This window comes from Scardinius erythrophthalmus, assembly GCF_964197995.2.
Source record: "Scardinius erythrophthalmus genome assembly, chromosome: 19".
In the NCBI taxonomy this organism is placed as follows: Eukaryota; Metazoa; Chordata; class Actinopteri; order Cypriniformes; family Leuciscidae; genus Scardinius; species Scardinius erythrophthalmus.
The window spans coordinates 23,804,057-23,826,579 of NC_138239.1; the positions used below are offsets into that span (position 1 = coordinate 23,804,057).

Sequence of the window (22,523 nt, forward strand, 5' to 3'; positions counted from 1 at the left end):
ACTATAAATTTAGAGATAGTTATTTGTCATTTTTTAATACTAATATTATAACATTTTAATTAATATATATATATATATATATATATATATATATATATATATATATATATATATATATATATATATATATATATATATATATATATATTATAATATAATATAAAGAATTATTTAAGAAGACCATACTTTTAAAAATAATTTCTAATAAATTTCGCCATTAAATAAATAAATTTCGCCTTTTTGCCCCCCCCCCCTCTCTTTTCTTGTAAATAATGTAATGAAATGCAGACGGTGTCCCGAGTGTCACCCGTTAGCCAATCAACGTCCGCGTGACCTCCTACAAACCTTCCCGTCCCGTGGAGTTCTGGATCCCAAGCTTCCCACTTCATGCCCAACATCATCAGCGCGCACTCAAACTCATTCAATCTGAGTGTGCCGCATGCATACTAAGCTGCATGTGTACTAAAATGACGTGGGGCAAAACAACGCTGTTCTTTTTACAACTTTTCTGGACAGTTCACCATGTCACAGCTATCCACAGACATGACATCTATCCATATGGGATGTTTTACGGCGATGTAACTCTGCAAGAGGGGGACGATGAGACTTCTGAAGTGATCACGCTAACCAAACCCATGTACTTCTATGAGGCGTCCTTCACTATCTTATATGTGAGTACATCAAGCGTCTGATAATGTGTTGTTGTTGTTGTCTTGCCTAAAGAATTAGCGTATCTCGTACTGTAACAAGTATATAATACATACATATTAATAGATCAGGCTGTGTAGATAGATCACGTTGTATGTATAAAGACTTTAAGCAAAGTCTAAGATTTCCAAAAATCTAATAATAATAATAAATGATTATGCTGTAATATTAAAAAGATTTGTTGTTATTTTTAGATGAGCATGTCCCTGTAAAACAATTTCATTATTATGTTATATGACATTTTTATTTCTGTCTGTACTTATCACAGTAATGTTTGTAATTTCTTCTCAGTTTTTTTAAAATAGTTTTTAGAATTTAAATGCTTTTAAAAGCTTTGGTAACACTTTATTTTAAGGTGACAGTTACACGTTACTACATGTACTTACTATAGTAATAACAGCAAATTATGCATAATTACAAGTAGCCTAACTAACCCTAAACCAAACCTTAACCATAACTCTATAGTAAGTACATGCAGTTAATTATTATTACTCAGTACTTACTTGAGTAATTACAATGTAACTATGTCACCTTAAAATAAAGGGTTACACTTTATTTTAAAGTGTCATTATTACAGTGTAATTATATATTTAAGTACTGAGTAATATTAAGGTTATGGTTTGGTTTAGGGTTAGCTTGTAATTATGCATAAGTTGCTGTTATTACTATGGTAAGTACATGTAACATATGTAACACGGACACTGTAAAATAAAGTGTTACCAAATAAACTGTAACGAATTTTTTTTATTATTATTTAAAAGTTTAACGTTTTAAGCTCATTTTTTAATTTAAATCCAAAGTGGTCAAAAATGAATGTATGATTTTACTCTAAAAACAGCAAGAACATGACCCCAGATTAAGATCATCATGGACAGTTTTCATTTTGTTTAGTGTCTTTAAATGTCTCGTTCCAGGTGGCCACCAATGGAATCATCTCAACTCAGGATCTTCCCATGGAGAAGCAGTACGTGGATGACGGCTTCCCCACCGACTTCCCTGTCATCGCCCCCTTCCTGGCTGACATTGACACCAGCAAAGGAAAAGGATCCATCTTCTACCGGCAGACGGAGTCTCCTACCGTGCTGAAGCGGGCGGAAGCGGATGTCAGGAGAGGCTTTCCAGATGCCACGTTCACCCCTACCCATGCCTTCATCGCCACCTGGGAGAACGTGTCAGCTTATGAGGAGGTCACCCGCAGCTCCGGCCCATCCAGTCGGGTAAGAGAACTGCTTAAAGCGGTGCTTTACCTGAGCTCCTTTTAGGCAGAGGTTATCAAAGCTGGTCATCTGTCCTAATCTCAGGCCTAGAGGGGGGGCTGCGCACACAATAGCGTCTCCCAGAATCCGCTAATCTATCCCAGAGCCCTTCAGCCTTTCATTTTACCTGCAATTCACTGGAACGATTGGTGGGATTGAGTTGCTCCTAATTGTCCCCGTCACTTCAGTGATTAGGTTTTATCAACACCTCGCATACCACAGAAATGCTGAGTAATGACTTGGAAGGTTTTAGATAATCAGAGCCACAGTGTTTCTCAGGGGGCCTGACGGGCGTATTGAATCTAATTAAGTTTGCAGTGGTTCCCAGCTGGCTTTGCTTCTAGGGTCAAATTTTACATCGGACATCAAGCAGAGTACCAGAATAGGAAAACAGGAAAAAAATGCAGTTAAAATCACACATTGAAAGTATAGATTTAATAATCTATTAACTTAATCAAATATTGTTACATAGTCAAATCTTGTAATATTTATTAATGTAATAAAGTTGATTATTTTTATTAATAACATTTTTTTTTTTTTTGCTATGCAAACTTAACACAAAATGGTAAGTTGTATTTATTATTTGTATTTAGCATTGGTTTTCCCAAATGTCCATTAAAACAGCTCTGTGGTCCATTTTAAGTAATCATCAAGTGTACACTATACAGTTTTTTTTCTTTAAAGAAATTAATACTTCTATTCAGCAAGTACACATTAAATTGGTCAAAAGTGACAGCAAAAAATATGTATAAAGTTACAAAAGTTCTTTTGAACTTTCTATTCTTCAAAGAATCCTGACAAAATCATGGTTTTTACTTTTTTCAAGCATCAAATCATCATATTAGCATGATTTCTGAAGGATCATGTGACACTGAAGACTGGAGTAGCCTAATGATGCTGAAAATACAGCTTTTGCATCACATTAATAAATTATATTTTAAAATATATTAAAATAGCAAAAAGTTTTTTATTGTAATAACATTTCACAATATTATTCTTTTAGTGTAATTTTGATCAAATAAATGCCGCCGTGGTGTGCATAGAAGAAAAAACATAAAATCTTACCAATCCCAAACTTTTACACAGTAATGCATCTGTTGAACCACATTTACAGGCACAAAATCCAGTTTTATATTATTTATAGGTGAATTTCTCAGTAGACTGGTCATATCCTAAATGTATCTCACATTCAGACCATATTTCCATTTAGCAATGTAACAGTTGTCGGTCAGTCTTCTGATGTGTTAGTGAAGTGATTGCAGAGCTGAAATGGAACTGAATTCTGAGTGTTTTCAGTGTTTTACTCTAATGGGCATTAATGAGAGGGTCCTTCTTCAAGCCTCTAGTCACTAGAGTCTAGTGTTTGGCTCTCTTGTCCAGACTGCTGAGCAGAAACAGCTGCTCTGCTCATAAAATATTAGCATTTGTTGTTCATTGGTTCCGGAAGCAGCATTTCTTCTCTTGTTGAGGTTGCACAATGCCATGTTCATATTCATGTTTGTATCCTCAGAGTAAATATCACCAAGAGTTCCACTGGGTTCTGTTCAGCAGAAAAAAGAACAAAGCTAAATGCAAATAATAAAATGCAACTAGCCAACTAAGCATATTTAGGATTAAAAAATAAATAGGTTATTCAACATTCAACATTTTTACATAAAAGTGCATCCAATCAAACTCCAGTATTTTGGCCCAGTCACTTGGTAGAAGCTAGATAGATAGCTCCCATTGCAGGGATACTGGGAGGAAAGTCAAACTGCAGTCATCTTTCCGGACTAAAAGGTTGCATGCTTTTAGAACTGTTTACTATCTTACGCAATGTTTGCTTACTACATTTTACTTGATTGCAGTTGAATAGCTGTAGGCCATAGGGCTTGTTTGAAGAAAGCACATCCTTGAGTTGATTTACTACGCTTCCGCTCAGTCTCTCTGCAGTTTGCTGAAGCTCAGGGGGACTAAATGGTTGAAATCTCGGGATGATATCTTGTTTTCCTTTGGGATTTGAACCACTATATCTGGTCTTGTGCCCCTTCCAGATTTCTGAAGGACGGGCTTATGGAGGTGATACTTCACAAATGTTGGACTTTATACACAAAACAAATGAAGTTTGACAAGAAAAAGAAACACAGTATACAATATAACAAATAACAATAAAAAAGTATTCAAATCCTTAAAATTAGTAATGAAATAAGTTTTAGAAAATAAAAAATAAAATAAATAAATAAAATATTTTACATATATATATACTATAATATTAAACATTTAATATTCAACAATATTATTGATCTGCCTGAATTGACACCATTATTTGAGAACTGAACTGAGCCGTTTCCTCCAGAGCGGCTATATATACATTATATAAATGAACTAAATTAATAACATTTTTAAAACAAAAATGAACCATCACTGAACTTACTTAAGTTAGACTATAACATTATTTTCTTCTAAATCTGCTGTACAGCAGAAACAAACTTTTTTTTTTTTTTTTTTTTACAAAACAATATTTTCCTGTTATCACTGTATAGCTGCTTTAAAACAATCTGTATTGTAAAAAGCGCTATATAAATAAAGGTGACTTGACTATATATAGTCACTATATATACTGTATAAGACATAATGAAGAAAAATACTGTAATAGTACTGATGTTATGATGGTGATGAGGATTACTGAACACGTAATGCGCATGTGCGTGACGTCTGCGTTTTCACGGGTTTGCGTTTTTGAGGTTTGCGCAGAGATAACGGATAATCGTTTGCACCTTCGAACCTATTTCAGGGAGTGCGTTCTTGAGACACCAGGCACTGTTTTGTGCGGCTGGGCGGCCAGAGAGTGTAAAGTTGTGTTAGCGAGTTAAGTTAAAGGTGGTATCAGTGATTTCAGGCCCAAAAATATTTGTATCACATTCTTCTAATCTTTCCTAACGATCCGCTAGCTGCCCGCCCCATAAGCATGCCGTCAAAAAAACGCGTCTCTGTAGGCAGCCTAGGCTCTGAGATCTGCACACAAAAACAAATGGTTTAGCCAAACACTCAAAACCAAAACAAATAGTGTTCCAACCAATCACCGACAGGGGGAGGGTGTTGTGAGGTTTTGAGCCAGCTTTTTCTTCAGCTCTGACTTCGCGTGCAGCCGTGCACGAGCACAAAACCTCACAACACCCTCCCCCTGTTGGTGATTGGTTGGAACACTATTTGTTTTGGTTTTGAGTGTTTGGCTAAACCATTTGTTTAGGGCAGCTAGCGGATCGTTAGGAAAGATTAGATGAATGTGATAAAAATATTTTTGGGCCTGAAATCACTGATACCACCTTTAAACTAAGTTAATAACTAATGATCTTCGCAACGGAAGTGAATCAATCAATCAAAACTAACTTTAGCTGGACAATAACTTTATCCTAGAGCTGTTGTAAAGCCTAAACAATCTGTTTCGGTAATTTCGATAATATTGATGTAGTACCATCTCAAGCTCATAAGCCCCTACATTGGGGGGGGTCTAATATCTTTTTCGCACCTTAACATCTTTAAACGATCTTGTTTATGGGTGTGTTTCTGCACTGCTCAGAGGCAGTGTGGTCCTGCAATTAGGAGTTTGAAGCTGAAGGCTGCAGGGTTGGGTGAGGGGATCGAGGAGGGATGCATGCTGGGGAATGAGGCAGCCCGAGGCTCTCTGAAAGCCAGATGCAGCATTGTCTCTCTGGAATTGGGGGTTGTTTCGTGGAGGTGATAGCTCTACTCGGGGACAGCTTGGATTACTAAACAGAGGAGAGGAATTTCACACACAACCTCTGTGTGTGTGTGTGTACGTGAGAGGCTGGAAAGGGGGAAGGGCATCTTAATATCTGGGTTGAATATCATTAGGATGTCTTGTTAGAAAAGCTTGCTTAAAAAATAGACCCAGTTTATTTTCATAATGCGCATTCCTTACCTTATTGGGAACAACTCATCTTTGCAAGTTATTCAGAAGAAGAAACATGCTCGCTTTCATAATCTTTGATGAAAATGTAATGTAACTCGCTCCATTTATGCAGCAACTGCACCAAGCATCCTTATTTGTATATCAAGGCTCATTTGGAATTATTTTACATTATGAATGCAAAATGGATCGCAAACTTCCTTTGATGTTGATTTTGCATGTAAGTGTTGCAGGCACAATTGAGAGGCTAGTTGGGCAGTGAACTATTAAAAACTGTCAATTGAACTAAAGCTGGAATAAAACGAGAGAGAAATGGGAAATGTTGCCTTGTCAACTAAATGAAAGTACGAAAATGACTAAAACTAAAATAAAAATAAAATGGAAACTAAAAATGTATAAATGTATTAAAGCTAATTCAAAATATGAATAAATACTATAACTGTATATAAATAATAATGCTAACATAATATCCTCTGATCCTCTTCATCATATCTGCCACAGTTGACATGGCCAAGAGTCACAGACTCTCAAAACTTTTTTAGTGGTGTGTTAAGTGCAGTAAAAATAAGTGTGAAAAACAACAATGGCCCTGTTTACACCTGGTATAAAGATTTTTTTGTAAACATTTTTTATCGATCACAAGTGGACATCGGTAAATACAGGTGTAAACAGGGTCTAAAACGTCTCGAGCTAGTCTAGCTAGTCACTTTTGACCACTTCCAGAGTTAGTTGAAAACGCATTCGACCGGATTGCTTTCGTAGAGTAAACGCACATATGGTTGAATGAGTTCAAACAGCCACAAAAAACAGCCACAAAAGACCGCCTACTTTCTGCCTACTGACCTAACGCGTAAACATTTTGGGAAGTGAACAAGCTAGACAGGATTTAAACTTTGTCGGCTGGAAACCCAAATTTGGTTTGAAGATGAAAAATGTACCAAGCACAATGTTCTCTCACCATTCCTGATTTCTAACATTTCTAACGTATGTTTTTCCGCCATCTCCAGGCACGTTCATATGTAAATTGTGCAAGCTTATTTTGTCCATTACATCGAAAGATCTAAAAAAAACATACATTTACCCACTTCTAGACCCTCCCCTAACAGAAATCAGGACAGAAGTGATTGAAAGGGGACAAAAGAGATTTAAAATACCAGGTGTAAACTGGAATTTGTCTCCCTTGTCTACTTGTGATCCGATCGACCAAAATGCATATTAATACCAGGTGTAAACAGGGCCAAAAGGAGGCAACAGATAGTACTGATGTGGGGAATCCTTTGGTGGGTCACTTGGCTTGTAAAATCAGTGAAGCTGTTAGAAACACCATATTTGGGTTACGGCTGAAGTTCTAGATTGATGTACACAGAAAGCAAATCTCTTTGAGATCACTTTGTCCAAAAGTAAGGAAAAATAAGTTCTTTAGTTAAACATGTTCGATAGATTTACAGTATATAATGGAATATTTACAGGTGATTTGTTTTGAAAGTCTTTTTATTACCTTCTAAAGTGCTGCAAAGAATTCTGGAGCCCTGAGTAATGGCCATCTCTTCTTTCTTTTAGATAAACACGTTCCAAGTGGTGCTTGCGTACAATGAGAAGGATACTTATGCGCTCTTTCTGTACCCTGAGGATGGCCTGCAGTTTTTTGGGACACGGCCCAAAGAATCTTACAATGTCGAAATTGAGCTTCCGGCACGTGTGGGCTTTACCAGAGGAGAGCTGTCCTACTTCTTCTTTTCTCGGACAGAGGGGCCTTACTACAGCGTCACCACCAACGAGCAGTCCGTCAAGAACCTTTACCAGTAAGCTTACCATAAAATAAAATAACTTTTTCTTTTAGAATTAATACAGAAAGTTATTCGAAAATAAAATAAACTGTTATCAGTTAGTGTTCATAAATAATAACATTTATACACTATACACTACTCTTCAAAAGTTTTGGGTTGGTAGTATTATTTTTTATGGTTTTGAAAGTTTTTGAAAGATTACATTTATGTAATCAAAAACACAGTAAAATATTATGAAATAAATATTTTCTATTTTAATGTTTAAAATGTTACTTATTCCTGTGATGGCAAAGCTGAATTTTCAGATGCTATTAGAGATGTCAATATTTATTATTAATTTCAGTGTTGAAAACAGTTGTTCTGCATAATATTTTAGTCATTTTTGATGCATTCTTGCTAAATAAAATGATTCATTTCATTTAAAAAAAACATACAGACCCCAAACTTTTGAACGGTGTATATCTCCCCAAATTATAAAACAGGTAAAGCAGAACAAACATTAAATGATTATTTGAAATCCATTTATTATTATTATTTTATTATATTTTATTAATATAGTACAATAAAAGCATTAATAAAAAAAAAATCTTATTCTGAATATTTTTAATTTGATAAATTGCCATGATAAAAATGATAATATTATCATTTAATATTATAATTCTCCTCAGAAAGGGAAACATAGGAGAGCCTGGAGTTTGGCTTTTCCACGTTGGAAACAGATATTCCTTCCAGAATGTGGTTCCTGCTCAGAATGAGGCTGTTTTAACCAAAGCTCCCCCAGACCTGGACGCTGTGTTTCCAGATGAAGAGTACACAGATACAGATGAGGAGGAGTACTCCATCGATCCAGACTTCCAGGATCCCACCACAACAGAGTTCCTTAAGCCAGAGCAGGACTCCTCCCTACTGGAGCGTCTCAACCAGGAGACCCCTCTTGGTCAATCTCCACTTCAGCCCTCAGTGTCAGGTCCAGGCGAATTCCCTCATCCGGATCCCCGTAATCTCCCCCCGGAGGATGTGACCCAGCCCCAGCGGCCATTACCAAAGCACGCAATTCTGCAGGTGTACCCCAACCGTGTGAAGGACAACCCACCTCACCCCTCTGGTGGCCAAGTGTTCAGTGTTGAGGAGAAAGTGAACTTTGACTCTGGAGGTGAGAGTTTAATTATTGTTATCCATAACCAATACTGATATATACAGATGGAACCTTTGCTAATTTAAAGGGATAGTTCACTTTGAAATAAATTTTTGATATGTTTTAGCTTACCTCAAGGGCATCCAAGATGTAGGTGTCTTTGTTTCCGCAGTAGTTTCAATTTTGATATTTTTAGGTCAAACCGTTCTTGTCTGTCAGTCATATAATGCAGGTTTATGGTCACTGTCTCAAAACACAAGCACAGAGTCCAAATTAAAACAATTCCCCATCGTCCAAATGAAACAATTCCCCATCGTAAGTACACATTGATGGCCTAAGACACGAAACGAGCGGTTTGTGTGAGAAAACAAACAGTATTTATATCGTTGTTATCTCTTGAACACAGCACACGTCTAAATGATCTGACGGCGCGGGCGGGTATAGATATATACATAGATGTCGCCTTGGCTACGGTTTGTTCCAATGAACTGCAGTAGCTAAGGCGACATCTATGTATATATCTATACCCGCCCGCGCCGTCAGATCATTTGGACGTGTGCTGTGTTCAAGAGATAACAACGATATAAATACTGTTTGTTTTCTCACACAAACCGCTCGTTTCGTGTCTTAGGCCATCAATGTGTACTTACGATGGGGAATTGTTTCATTTGGACGATGGGGAATTGTTTTAATTTGGACTCTGTGCATGCTCTTTGAGACAGTGACCATAAACCTGCATGAAATGACTGACAGACAAGAACGGTTTGACCTAAAAATATCAAAATTGAAACTACGGCGGAAAAAAAGACACCTACATCTTGGATGCCCTTGAGGTAAGCTAAAACATACCAAAATTTTATTTCAAAGTGAACTATACCTTTAACCTTCACTAAGCCCCGCCTTAAACATGTTACTGACCAATCCTACTTTAGCATCTATTGCCGTACGCCATCTCAGACAAGCTTTTGCTCTTTTCTAATGTATGTATATGGATAGCATTGTGTGTTAAGCTAAAAGTGTTGTTGTTGGTGTTAACTAAAACTATTAAAAAATCATTTTTATAATTGAAATAAAGCTAAAATAATACAAAATATAAGTATTACATGAAAAACTTGCCTTGGCAACTACCGTGACTGAAATAAAATACGTTTATTATAATAAATTTGATTTAATTTCTAAAATGTTTGTTTTTCTATTTTGGTTTAGCAAATTAAATTTTAATTTAATGTAAACAAAAAAGCAACATAAACATTTACACCAGAAACGTACACAATTTTACACAAAATGAATTTCCAAAATAAAATAACAAAAATAAATTCAATCAAAAATATTTTTTTTTATCACAAAATATTTTTTAATGCACCTTTATTTTGATTCAAGTATTGTGATTATTGTGATTATTTGATGCAAGTACTGTGACCATATCGGTATAGGCCGATAAATGTTAATTTTTAATGTTAACGTTATCGGCCCGATAAGAAAATTTGGCTGATATATTAAAGCGGATAAATAATGGATTATTTTTATCAGCTGAGACACTTCAGTATGCACTGGCCTTGAATTGCTGAAAATATGATTGGAATTACTTTGAGGAGGAAAATACAGTGCAACATGCTAGTATTTCATATAGGTTACATAAAATTATAATGAGAACATCATTATATTATAATTGTGTGCTTGGGATATGATGAGACTTTGGTTTTTGTAATCAGGCTCTCAAAAATTATATAAAAATTTGGATTTAGATCTATCGGCCAATATATCGGTTATCGGCTTTCAAATATAAAATATAGCTGCGAGCAGCGATTACGGGCCCAAGCCGGTGGCACCGCAACCCCGATGCCTTTAGTTACCTAAAGGCACCGGGGTGGCGGTGCCGCCGGCTTTGGCCCTTCATCGCTGCTCGCAGCTATATTTATATATATATATATATATATATATATATAATCTTGAATGTATTTTTTATCATGTTGAAAAAGTTTGGTGTGAATAAAATAAACCACTTAGGAGGAGTAACTAAAAACTCAGAGTCTGACATATCCAAAAAATCCACATTCAAACCAAAATATCTGACTTCCTGTTGCTCGGAGCTAATGACTGTAAATTAGAAAGTTGTCCGGCTCGATGAGACCAATATGCGTACTGATTTTTGTAACTGTGGGTAAAAGTAACCCCCCCCACTTTTGATAAAAGCATTTTGAAAGTGACACACTTCCTGCTACCAGTTGGTGGCGCTATAACTTTGACTCACAATAGTTACATCCATCTGACCGGCCTCTTACCATGAACACACTGCTGAAGTTTCATCAAGATCAGTTAATGTATGCAGAAGTTATAACACTTCGTGTTTCTCTTTTCTCGCCATAAATTTGTTTCCTCGCCACGGCCAAACCGTTCGAGATATCAAAAATCCGTCCGCAATTTAGCATCCTCAATGTCTTGACTTCATGCACACCGAGTTTGGTGGCGATTGGATGAATTCTCTAGGAGGAGTAGTTCACATTCCACAGCAAGCGTTTTCCAAACAACCCATAATAGCTGACTTCCTGTTGGGCGGAGCTAATAACTTAGACTGCGGAAGTTGTTCGGCCCGATGAGATCTATATGTGTACCGAGTTTCATATTAATTCATGCAAGTGTGTTTGACATATGGACCAAGTTTTCAGACCGTGTTCAAGGGGGCGCTGTTGAGCCCCCTGCCACGCCCGGGTACCAGCTTCAGCCCGGCACTGATGGCCGTGGGTTCTGACCTGTGTGTAAAGTTTCAAGAGTTTTTGAGCACGTTAAGGACCCCAAAAGCCCCTGAAACCTTGATTAACAATATAAAAGCAATAGTCAAATCCCCCCCTCCCCTCACACACACAGAGACACAGAGAGAGGGAGAGAAAATTCTTCAGAAAATCCACATTCAAACCAAAATATCTCTTTTCCTGTTGGTCAGAGATCGTTAATGTAAATTAGAAAGTTGTCCGTCTTGATGAGAACAATACACATACCAAGTTTTGTTGCTGTTGATAAAACTAACCCCCCCCATTTATGACTAAAGGTGGCGCTACTGAGCCCCTCACCACGCCCGTTTCTGAAACTTTGCACAAGTCTACGGGCTAATAAGTGTGATGTGTCTGTCGAGTTTCATTCAATTTCAAGTATGTTAAGAGTCTCAAAAGCATCAAAAAACAATATAAAAGTTTGATGCGTTGCCACGACAACAGTATTAAAGATATCAAAAATCCTTTCACAGGTCTACATCTGCCGTGTGTTTACATTATACACATAAAGTTTGAAGCAAATCGGGTAAAAATAAGAGGGTGATTTCAAAGCATTTTGAAAGTGACACACTTCCTGCTGCCAGTTGGTGGCGCTATAACTTTGACTCACAATAGTCACATCCTTGTGTTCGGCCTCTTACAACGAACACACTGCTGAAGTTTCATCAAGATCAGATAATGTATGCTGAAGTTATAACACACTTCCTGTGTCCCTTATTCGCCATAAATTCGTTTCCTTGCCACGGCCAAACCGTTTGAGATATCAAAAATCCGTCCGCAATTTAGCATCCTCAATGTCTTGACTTCATGCACACCGAGTTTGGTGGGGATGGGATGAATTTTCTAGGAGGAGTAGTTCACATTCCACAGCAAGCGTTTTCCAAACAACCCATAATAGCCGACTTCCTGTTGGGCTGGCGTGAAACTTGACAGAGGGAAAGTTGTTCGGCCCGATGAGATCTATATGTGTACCGAGTTTCATATTAATTCATGCAAGCGTGTTTGATATATGGACCAAGTTTTCAGACCCCGTTCAAGGGGGCGCTGTTGAGCCCCCCTGCCATGCCCGTTTCTGAAACTTTTCACATGTCTACTGGCTAATAAATGTGATGTATCTGTCGAGTTTCATCCAATTTCAAGCATGCTAAGAGTCTCAAACGCATCCGAAAAGAATATTAAAGTTTGATGCGTTGCCACGGCAACAGTATCTAAGATATCAATAATCCTTTCACAGGTCTACATCTGCCGTGTGTCTACATTATACACATAAAGTTTGAAGCAAATCGGGTAAAATTAAGAGGGTGAATTCAAAGAATTTTGAAAGTGACACACTTCCTGCTGCCAGTTGGTGGCGCTATAACTTTGACTCACAATAGTCACATCCATGTGATCGGCCTCTTACAACAAACACACTGCTGAAGTTTCATCAAGATCAGTTAATGTATGCAGAAGTTATAACACACTTCCTGTGTCCCATTATTCGCCATAAATTTGTTTCCTCGCCACGGCCAAACCGTTTGAGATATCAAAAATCCATTCGCAAGAATTCATCCTCAATGTCTTGACTTTATTCTCACCGAGTTTGGTGGCGATCGGATGAAATCCCTAGGAGGAGTATTTCACATTCCATTGTATGCGTTTTCCAAACAACGTATAATAACCGACTTCCTGTTGGGCTTTTGTAAAACTTAGAGCACGAAAGTTGTTCGGCCCGATGAGATCTATATGTGTACTGAGTTTCATATTATTACATGCAAGCGTGTTTGATTTATGGACCAAGTTTTCGGACCCCATTCCAGGGGGCGCTGTCGAGCCCCCCTGCCACGCCCCGGTACCAGCTTCAGCCCGGCCCTGATGGCCGCGGGTTCTGACGTGTGTGCAAAATTTCAAGAGTTTTTGAGCATGTTAAGGGCCCCAAAAGTGGCAAAAAGGCAAAAAAAAAAATAATGAAGAAAAAAAAAAAAAATAATCCTTACGAAAACAATAGGGCCTCCGCCCTTTCAGGGCTTGGGCCCTAATTATCGGTTATCGGCATCGGCCAAAATTTTCATATCGATGCATCCCTAATTAATAATACGATACAGAGAGAATTTAAGATTGTGTAGGAATGTGACTTATGACTTAAACAGTGGATAAGTTCGACTTTACTAGCCTATTTATGAGCAGTCTTTCCATGTCTCTCCTGCAGTGATCCATTACTCAACTGATAATAAAGAGAAGTGCGATCGCTTCCAGCAGCAGTGCAGTCAGAACGCACACTGCACCGACTATTCCACTGGCTTCTGCTGCCACTGCAACTCAGGATTCTACGGCAACGGCCGCCACTGCCTGCCAAACGGTAAGACTGGAGCGGGAATGTTGTATAAAGAGCCGTTGTAAAAGCCACACATAACATGACCTTGTTCTGAAAGTATGAACAACATTTGCAGTAAACCTCTGGGGACAGATTACCAGTGTTTCTCTTTCCAACACAGTATTTGTAAAGGTAAAAACATCTATTTTTGTAATGCAAAGGAATTTGTAGATAAAATTTCGATTTGGCGCACACGTTGGGCCGGTTAGGTATGCAGATTCCATGCAGTTGTTTCTTGTCAAATCTAGCCACGTCTCCTAGCATAAACTTTTACTAACAGCTTCACTCTTGTGCTAATTGTCTGTAATTGACGAACACATGTGTTAAGTGGCTGCGGTAATACCCACAACTTCTTCCACAGTCTCTTTTGTAATAGTTGTGGCTGCCATGCCAAATTTGTGGGAGGTTTTATGTCGGAAACACTTGATCTTTTGGAAAGTCTTTTGGACAGGAATTCCCCAGTGAATCATTCTGCGGCTCTCACGGGGCCTGAGTAACAGGATCTTTTCAAGACAATGACATCACATTGGCCTTGTATGACTGTAATCTACCTGTGAACATCCACTACAAGCCTAAGTGTGAAAGAAAACTTGAGCCCCGTTTCAAAGCGGCACGTCTGGCTTGTACTGAATGACAGACATTTGTTTCTGAGAGAAAATATTCAGTGGAAAAGCTTCCTCAGCTGTTGGATATGCGTGTGAACAGTAGGAGCTTTGTGTGGCCGGTGAGGGAGGTGGTGGAGAGGGAAAACCTTCCAAAACCAGTCTGAAACAGCTGAGTAACTGGAGAAATTAGAGCTTTTGAGGGCAATAATCCAAAAGCCAATGGAAAAAACCCTATTGGCTTTTTGTTGAGGGAACCAGGGTGCATTCAAGTCATGTTGAGTGTGTTTACGAGTTGAACACGCTTGAACACCAGCACAAAGTCGTAATTACAAGTGGGAAACTCAGAACTTTCCGAGTTTCTGTGTTGGGGGCATGTTAGTGAGAAAATAGTGGCTGTATTGTTGGGAAATTTGTTGAAATAAATAATGTTATTGTAAATAAAAAAAATTTGTTTAAGTATAAAATAAGTTGCATGTACAAAATTCGATAGTATTGTACAATTACAACAAAATATACAATGATTCTATTTACTGCACCTTTATAAATTTAACAAAAACACAAAACACTCATTTCTTTTCATCGCCATCTTGCTCAATCCAAAGTGACTTGAACGCATCCGACATCATAATTACGACACGTAATTCTCAGCAAGTACATGCAATCTTTTATGGAGGACTTGGACGTACCATTACTTTCAGATTGGCCTAAAAAACATAATCTCTGCAGCACTCTATTGGTCATTTAGAATGACGAATAAAAACATAAAAATGACATTTCTGCCTACTTAATCCTTATTTTAACCTCTCAGATTTAGTTCTTGACTCCGGGAATTAATCAGCAATCCACATAGACTTGCAAAAGATTTTCATTTTCATGATTTGGTCTTCACCTTGTCCTCAGGTGCACCTCATCGTGTGAATGGAAAGGTCAGAGGGACCGTACTGGTGGGTGGCACAGCAGTGCAGCTGGACAGCATCGACCTGCACGCCTACATCGTGGTTGGCGATGGGCGAGCGTACACCGCCATCAGTGAGGTCCCGGAGCCGGTGGGCTGGGCCCTCATGCCCGTGGCCCCCATTGGAGGTCTGTTTGGTTGGCTCTTTGCCCTAGAGCTGCCAAACAGCCTTAATGGCTTCAGTATCACCGGTGAGGCCGTCATGATCTAATTTTCTACCTCTTTTATGGTGTTGCATGTTTGTTAAAACACATGGCCTCCTGCTGTGAGATTTTAGGCTTAGCGGTTTTGTTCTCACTAATAGAGTCCCACTAGGGCTTTGCTAGACTGATATCCAAGGCATGTACAACAACCCTTTCCCCTAATTTAAGTCAGGTGCTCCATTGTATGATAATATGTTTTCACTTTGCATGAAAAAGCCTGTTTTTTTCTTTTCGAAAAAGACCCAAATGTTCATCAAGCACCGTTTATAAGGGTCACAACCCCCATCTGGATCTTATTTCTTGACTTAATATTTGTTTGTAGTAAAATGAGTGAGCCACAACACTGCTTTTTAACGACCTTTAAAACAGTTATGTTGAAAAGGAACATTTCTGTTTCACAGGTGCTGAATTCACTCGTCGTGCCGATGTGACCTTCTATCCCGGTAACCAGCGTCTCAGCATCGTCCAGACAGCTACGGGTTTGGATACCCAGAACTACCTCAATGTGGACACTCACTTACAAGGCAGTATTCCCTTCATCCCTCCTGGTGCCACAGTGCAGATGGAGCCATTTAAGGACACTTACCAGTATTATCCTTCATGTAAGTTCTGAAGGGAGTAACTAGGGAGTAAAAAACATCTGTCCACCTTTGTTTGATCCCTTTTCTGAGCATTTTTCCTGATGGAATTTCTTTCAAATTTTTTTTTATATCTACCAGGACTGTCAATGGAATACACTTAAATAGATCAAATGAATTACACAATATGAATGAATTAATCAAATTACTCACATACTGTATATACTGTATACTGTTCAAAAGTTTGGGGTCAGTAAGATATTTTTAAGTAAATGAATACTTTTATTCACCAAGGACTCATTCAGTTGATCAAAAGTGACAATCAAGACATTTATAATGTAATCGTAGTTTTGCTAAATTCTGTTTTCTATGCAGCACAACTGTTTTCAGCATTGATAATAATAATAAATGTTTCTTGAGCGCCAAATCAGCATATTTGAATGATTTCTGAAGGATCGTGTGACACTGAAGACTGAAGTAAAATTAGAGCTTTGCCATCAGAGGAATATATATATATTTTTTAAACATATTAGAATAAAACATTATTTTAAGTTTTAATAATCTTTCACAATATTACGGTTTTACTGTATTTTTTATCAAATAAATGCATCCTTTGTGAGCATTGAGCAAGAGACTTCTTTTAAAACCATTAAAAAATGTACTGACAACAGAGGTGTGGCCTTTTGAAAATGGCTTAGTGATTATTATTTTTATTTTTTTTAATTCACAAATTCAGTATAAAACAAAAGGAGGGAAATGTAAGCTAAAAAAATAGATCTTGTGACGTCTCCTGTCTCCTCCATTTCCTTTCAAAGGAAGCTCTGTCTGATCTTGCACCCTAAATAAAAGCAGTTCCCATGTTGCTGAACATGATGATGCTTAACAATCAAATCCTGTTGGATTTTGGGTCTAGAATTGAAGAGCCAAAGTTTGTTGTGAATTGCTTTCCTCTTGTCAGGTCAAGTCACCTTCATTTATACAGCGCTTTTAACAATATAGATTGTTTCAAAGCAGCTTTACAGTGATAATAGGAAATTAAAGTAACAGAGATTGTTTTGGCTTTACAGCAGCTCTAGAATAAAGTTATGGTCCAACTAAAGTTAGTGAACTCTCTAAACTCTTGTCTTTTTTATCTTTCTCAGTGATTACCTCATCATCAGTGCGTGAGTTTACAGTCGTGTCAGCTGAAAACGGAGCGGAGACCTTCACTTTCCAGGTCAAACAGAACATCACATACAGGGACTGCAGTCACGGGCACCGCAGCGGACTGGAGACGCAGGAGCTGAGAATGGAGCGCATATTTGTTATGTACGTCAAAGAGGAGCGCATCCTTCGATACGCCATCACCAACAAGATCGGCCCTCTCGGAGGTAGGCTGCCAGCACTGTCACAGGGTATGAAGACCCTGAAGGTCACGTTATTTTGATTAAACTCAGGGTTTGGAATGACGCTGGCTTAACAGTTTCAAGTGTAAAAAGCCTATCAGTTGATCGTTTTGGTATCTTCTTCTCCATTTTCTGTAGAAAAACCTTCCTAATTTAAGAGAAACTGAGTCTCTTTGTATATGGCCTCCTCCTCATCCTTCGTTTAGGCCGACCCTCATTTTTGGCATAGTTTCTTTATTAACATGCTGACTGATGTGGCATTGAGACGTCTGGCTCTCACACAGGACTTACACTGGCTTGCTTTCAGCTGCCTTCCCATCATGCAAAATAGGAGGTCTAAGATAACCACTCCGAACCACCTGCTGCTCTCTACCACGGCCCGGCATTAGACAGCGGACCCAGGGGCTGGAGAGAGAGGTCTGCACTTAAAATGAACAATGTCTGTGAAGTGAGCCTGTAGCAATTTGTTGCATGTGCAGTTTGTTACAAATCCCTTTATCCAGCGAGTTCCCTCAAGGAATAGATCAAACGTTTCTTTTTTAACCCCACTCGATTTGTGACCTTGTAAGGCTGTGTTGTTCCCAAGAGAGGTTTTAGTGGGACAAAGGCACATCACACTATGCTTTGTACGGCCCTGTAGTTCCTGGCTAATGCTGTAGTAGACGCTGACTTTAGGATGATAAGTGGGGCTCGGATGAGCGTATCTCCAGCTGTGTTGTATCTAGTCTGTGGGTCGAATAAGATCCAGTTTCTTAGAGTTGCTCAATCGGCAAAACCTGATGTGACCTTCCATTCGCTTGCTATGGATTGCAAGTTCATACGTGAAGATACAACATTGCATTATAATGAATGTTATCTTACCATTAGATGATAAACACACGAACTAAGCCTCATTTATGCAAGAGCGTATCGTCAGAGATAGGGATGTGCGTTTTGGTCATTTTGACTGCTTTGAACCCTGTGTTCAAGTTGGATCGCCCAATATATCATCATATATCATATATAATTATCAGCCGAAATTGAATATTGGCCAATACTGTATAATGTTCATTCTCATTTCCCCTATTTTTACATTTAGATTAGATTACCTTTATCCTCATCTAATGCTAATTGCCTTAATTCCCTCTTGTAGCATTTAAAATGCTTGATTTAGTGTTTTATTTTTTTTTACATTTATTTAGACAAAATAGGGTAGGATTTGAATGTCCATTTATCAGCCATTGTATATCGTCCAGAAATTTTTGTATCCCTAGCTGGAAAGCCACACAGTTAATGTGTTTTCATAATTGATCATTGCTGTCACTGTGTAAACTGAAACCACAGGACCTAGTTGCTGGATTTTATGTAATAAATAGTAAGATGTGGTTGGTCAACTACAAGGTTGTTTCTTAGCCAGATCATGCCCTGTGAGAGTATTTAGTGTTCGGGGAGTACAGTCTCCTCCAGATGTTGATATATAACCTAAATAGTGTGTGTGATAAGTTTCATACTGCTGTTATTGTTGTGTTAACTCGGACAAAGTATCCCTAACGGGGGCCGGGTTGAGGAATAGTTGCAGAGTGATGTTGTGGGAACAGAAGGACACCCCGGAATCCCTGTACCCAAGTGAGCCATGCATGGACTCTGGCCGAGGCTGGAAAACACAGCTGCCACTGTCTGTCCAGCTTGTTCGGCACGACTGACGTGTAGTAATTAGACCAGTGCTGACACATAATCAGACCTGATCTGACTAAAAGCATATTAGATTAGACTGAGGTGGATTCACACGCTTGTGTGACCGTATAACGTGTCATTATGGTCCTGCTGACTGTGAACACGAAGAGGTATGTGGCTGGATCTCAGTTCTCAGTCATTTCAGACCAGCTGTTAGAGTTTCATGTGGTTGATGATGTTTAAAGCAGTCGTTTTTTTTCCCATAAACCGGGGCTGGTGGAATTTGTTCAGGGTCCCTTTAAGGGAAGTCTGTTCACTCGCTGGCCATCTTGGCAACATGCAAATACAGCTCTTATCTACATTTTTGCATTTGGTAGACACTTTTGTTGAAAGTTACATTACATCCAAGGTGTAGGCCTACAATTTATCAGTTCATGCATTCTCTGGGAATCAAACCCATGACCTTGGCACTTCTAATGCTCCTTACTCTACTGTTTGGGCTACCGGAATCCGTAAAATAATATCATTGTCATAAATACATTAATAGCATGATTATGTTTCTTTACCACCGAAACACGCTCTTCCATTTTGGCACCATCTATTTTTTTTTCATGTTATTGCATAAAGAAATATTGATGAGAAATTGTCCAACCACAAGAGCCTGATTCTGTAGATATCAAATTTATAATTAACCATGGTGCAGTTCATTCATTTAAAATTATTTAATAAATTATTAATAAACTCTCTCTTAAATTAAATTAAATATTATATATAGATTTGAAAGACATTTTTACAAACATTTCTGAAGATTAATTCACCTTGGAAATTTCAAATGTAGAACCATATTTTTAACTTAACTAAAGCAAGCATTGGTTTATGCTTTAGCTAACTTTTTTTGGTTGCATGGGTGGATGTTGGTCCAGAAACATGTCCAAATTAAGTTTTGGGTTTGTTTAGATGAACGTGTAGAAAAGTGATGGTCAGTGTTTTATGTCTGTCAGTTACTTTAAGCTTGTGTATTGGGTTCTGTTTCTTCTGGCACAAGCTCAGTCCTCTAGATGCCCCCATCACACACTCTTAACATAAGTTTAGTTGTGTGAACTACTTGAGGAGTGTTTCTCTCCCACTTGCGACAACAGTTTCCCACCTGGTGCATCCACCCCCTTCGTTTTCCTCAAAGTCTTGTGTTAACCAGCGCTCCGCCCCACTGGTCTGCCCCTGTCCCTTTAATTAGCAAAAAGTTAAAAAGAACCCCCCCCCGACCAACTTTGGCAACGTTTGTCCTGTAGTTTCTCTCCGCTTTTCCCCCTCCCCTGTGGAGTCACTTTAAAGGGGACCGTCTTTCTCATTCTCTCTCACTTCAAACAAAAGTCTTCCTGTCTGGCTTTGATAATTGGCCAAATTGGTCCCTGGCCTGGGGTGAGGAAATCAAGCTGTTTTTAATGCGTGATGAGTAGGCGTTGGGTGGGGGTGAAGGTAGTCCGCATGGCCCAAGGGTCCCAACAATGGGTCCCTCATGGTAGGCCGAATGGGTAAGAGCACAACGAAGTCCTGTTGTCTTGGTCTAAAGGGGTTTGGTAATGTCACTTGTAGTTTCAGTAATGGTGTGTGAACCACCCTGTGTTTTAAGACCCTTTTAAGGGTGTTGTGTTTTCCAGGTCAGGTACTTTGACCCCCAAGGTCAAATTTAAATAACATACGGACCATTTGAAATTGTGTTGGTTTGGCGGGAAGCAAAGTGTTCACACCTCTCCATATGTTAACACCTGTGAATGCACATTTATCACAAAGACTCTCATTACTCAAGGTCTGTGGTTATATAACATTACTTAGAATAAAGTCATGTCCGGCGCGGACGTCCCAGCATTCCCTATCGCTGTGATTAGGGCTGGGCGGTATAGTTTGTACGATAATATGTCAATATATTTCTTTGGAACGATATGGAGCGCTGCCGCGCACATGTGTGCCAAACAGACGGAGCACAATAGAATAGTAGCGCAATAATTCTGACTAAAATATACATATTGCTAAAATATTTGTTGTTGGAAACAATGAATGCGCCATATGTGGAATTTTAAACCTACAAGTATATTTGTATGAAAGTGACCATTATAATGGGGTAATCAAATGCAGGATAATATAATTAGTTTAAGTGCTTTTGTTTTTATTTTCATTTTTAGTTTAGCCTTTAATCAAAAGCATTATTTTTGTTTTTAGATTGTAATGTTACAATGTTAAAATGTATTTAACCACCTTTTTGCACATAATATATTGCATAGCCTATATTACATGCACTGTAGCCTATTTGTTTCCATATCCTTCAATATCAACATTGTTTGTAGGATATCATTGGGCAGGATGTGAAAGGACATTTTTAAAATAAATACAGATTTTCTTTATCCAAATAGAAAAACGTAGAAAGTACTGTATATATCGCCATTTAACCAAAAAAATACAGAGATATTATTTTTTGGCCATATCGCCCAGCCCTAGCAGTGATGGCTGTAATAGCAAAGCTCCATCAGTCATTCTTATTTGCTTATTTTTGTAAGAAACCTCCTCTCAGGATGCTGACTTTGGCTGGATGTTTTAAGAGATCTGCAGTGACTCATGCCATGCATCTGTGAGTCACATTTCCAGTCCGTGTTCCCTATCACAATGAATTAGTTTGGTATCTTGTACAAACAGCAGTATAATCAATCAATATTATAACCTGGCACAAAAATAGAGCTACCCAGTGGGGTTCTGGGAGTAAAAATTCATTTCAGAAATCTCCATTTGAGTGTTTTATGACATACAGTTCATTAAATTGACTTTTTTCCTTGCCATAGTCATGTTTGGCACTATTTTCTTTTTTAAAAGGCGCTTTTAAACATACTTTTCGGTAAATTTAGGGGATAGTTCACACAAAAATTTCATACATTTCTCGCCCTTTTTATTTTATTTATTTATTTTATTTTTGCAAATCTGTATGACTTTTTTTATTCTGCGGAACACAAAAGAAAATATTTTGAGAAATGTATCTGGGATTTTTTTATCCATACAGTGAAAGTCAATGGGTTACGATGTTGTTCGGACCCAAATGTTCTTCAAAAGATGTTATTTTGTGTTGCGAAGAAGAAAAGTCATACAGGTTTGGAATGATGTGAGGAGTGAGGCCCGTTCACACTAGTGACTTGATGGAAAAAAATTAGGGAGAAATACGCACCAATGGACAATAATGTTGT

General features: G+C 38.2%; 1 protein-coding gene across 2 annotated transcripts in view; it reads left to right on the plus strand.

Moving 5' to 3' along the window:
- Positions 1-385: 385 nt before the first annotated feature.
- nid2a (nidogen 2a (osteonidogen)) overlaps positions 386-22,523 on the plus strand; it is a 48,704-nt gene continuing 26,566 nt past the window's right edge. Inside the window, exons 1-8 of one of the 2 annotated variants that reach the window (XM_081347108.1) lie at positions 386-671; positions 1,623-1,925; positions 7,435-7,676; positions 8,330-8,814; positions 13,753-13,902; positions 15,423-15,668; positions 16,082-16,282; positions 17,401-17,628. In XM_081347108.1, the coding sequence (XP_081203234.1) occupies positions 456-671; positions 1,623-1,925; positions 7,435-7,676; positions 8,330-8,814; positions 13,753-13,902; positions 15,423-15,668; positions 16,082-16,282; positions 17,401-17,628 (2,071 nt within the window). In that variant the 5' untranslated portion in view covers positions 386-455. The remainder of the gene's footprint in view (positions 672-1,622; positions 1,926-7,434; positions 7,677-8,329; positions 8,815-13,752; positions 13,903-15,422; positions 15,669-16,081; positions 16,283-17,400; positions 17,629-22,523) is intronic. The other variant, XM_081347107.1, reaches the window with a different exon arrangement.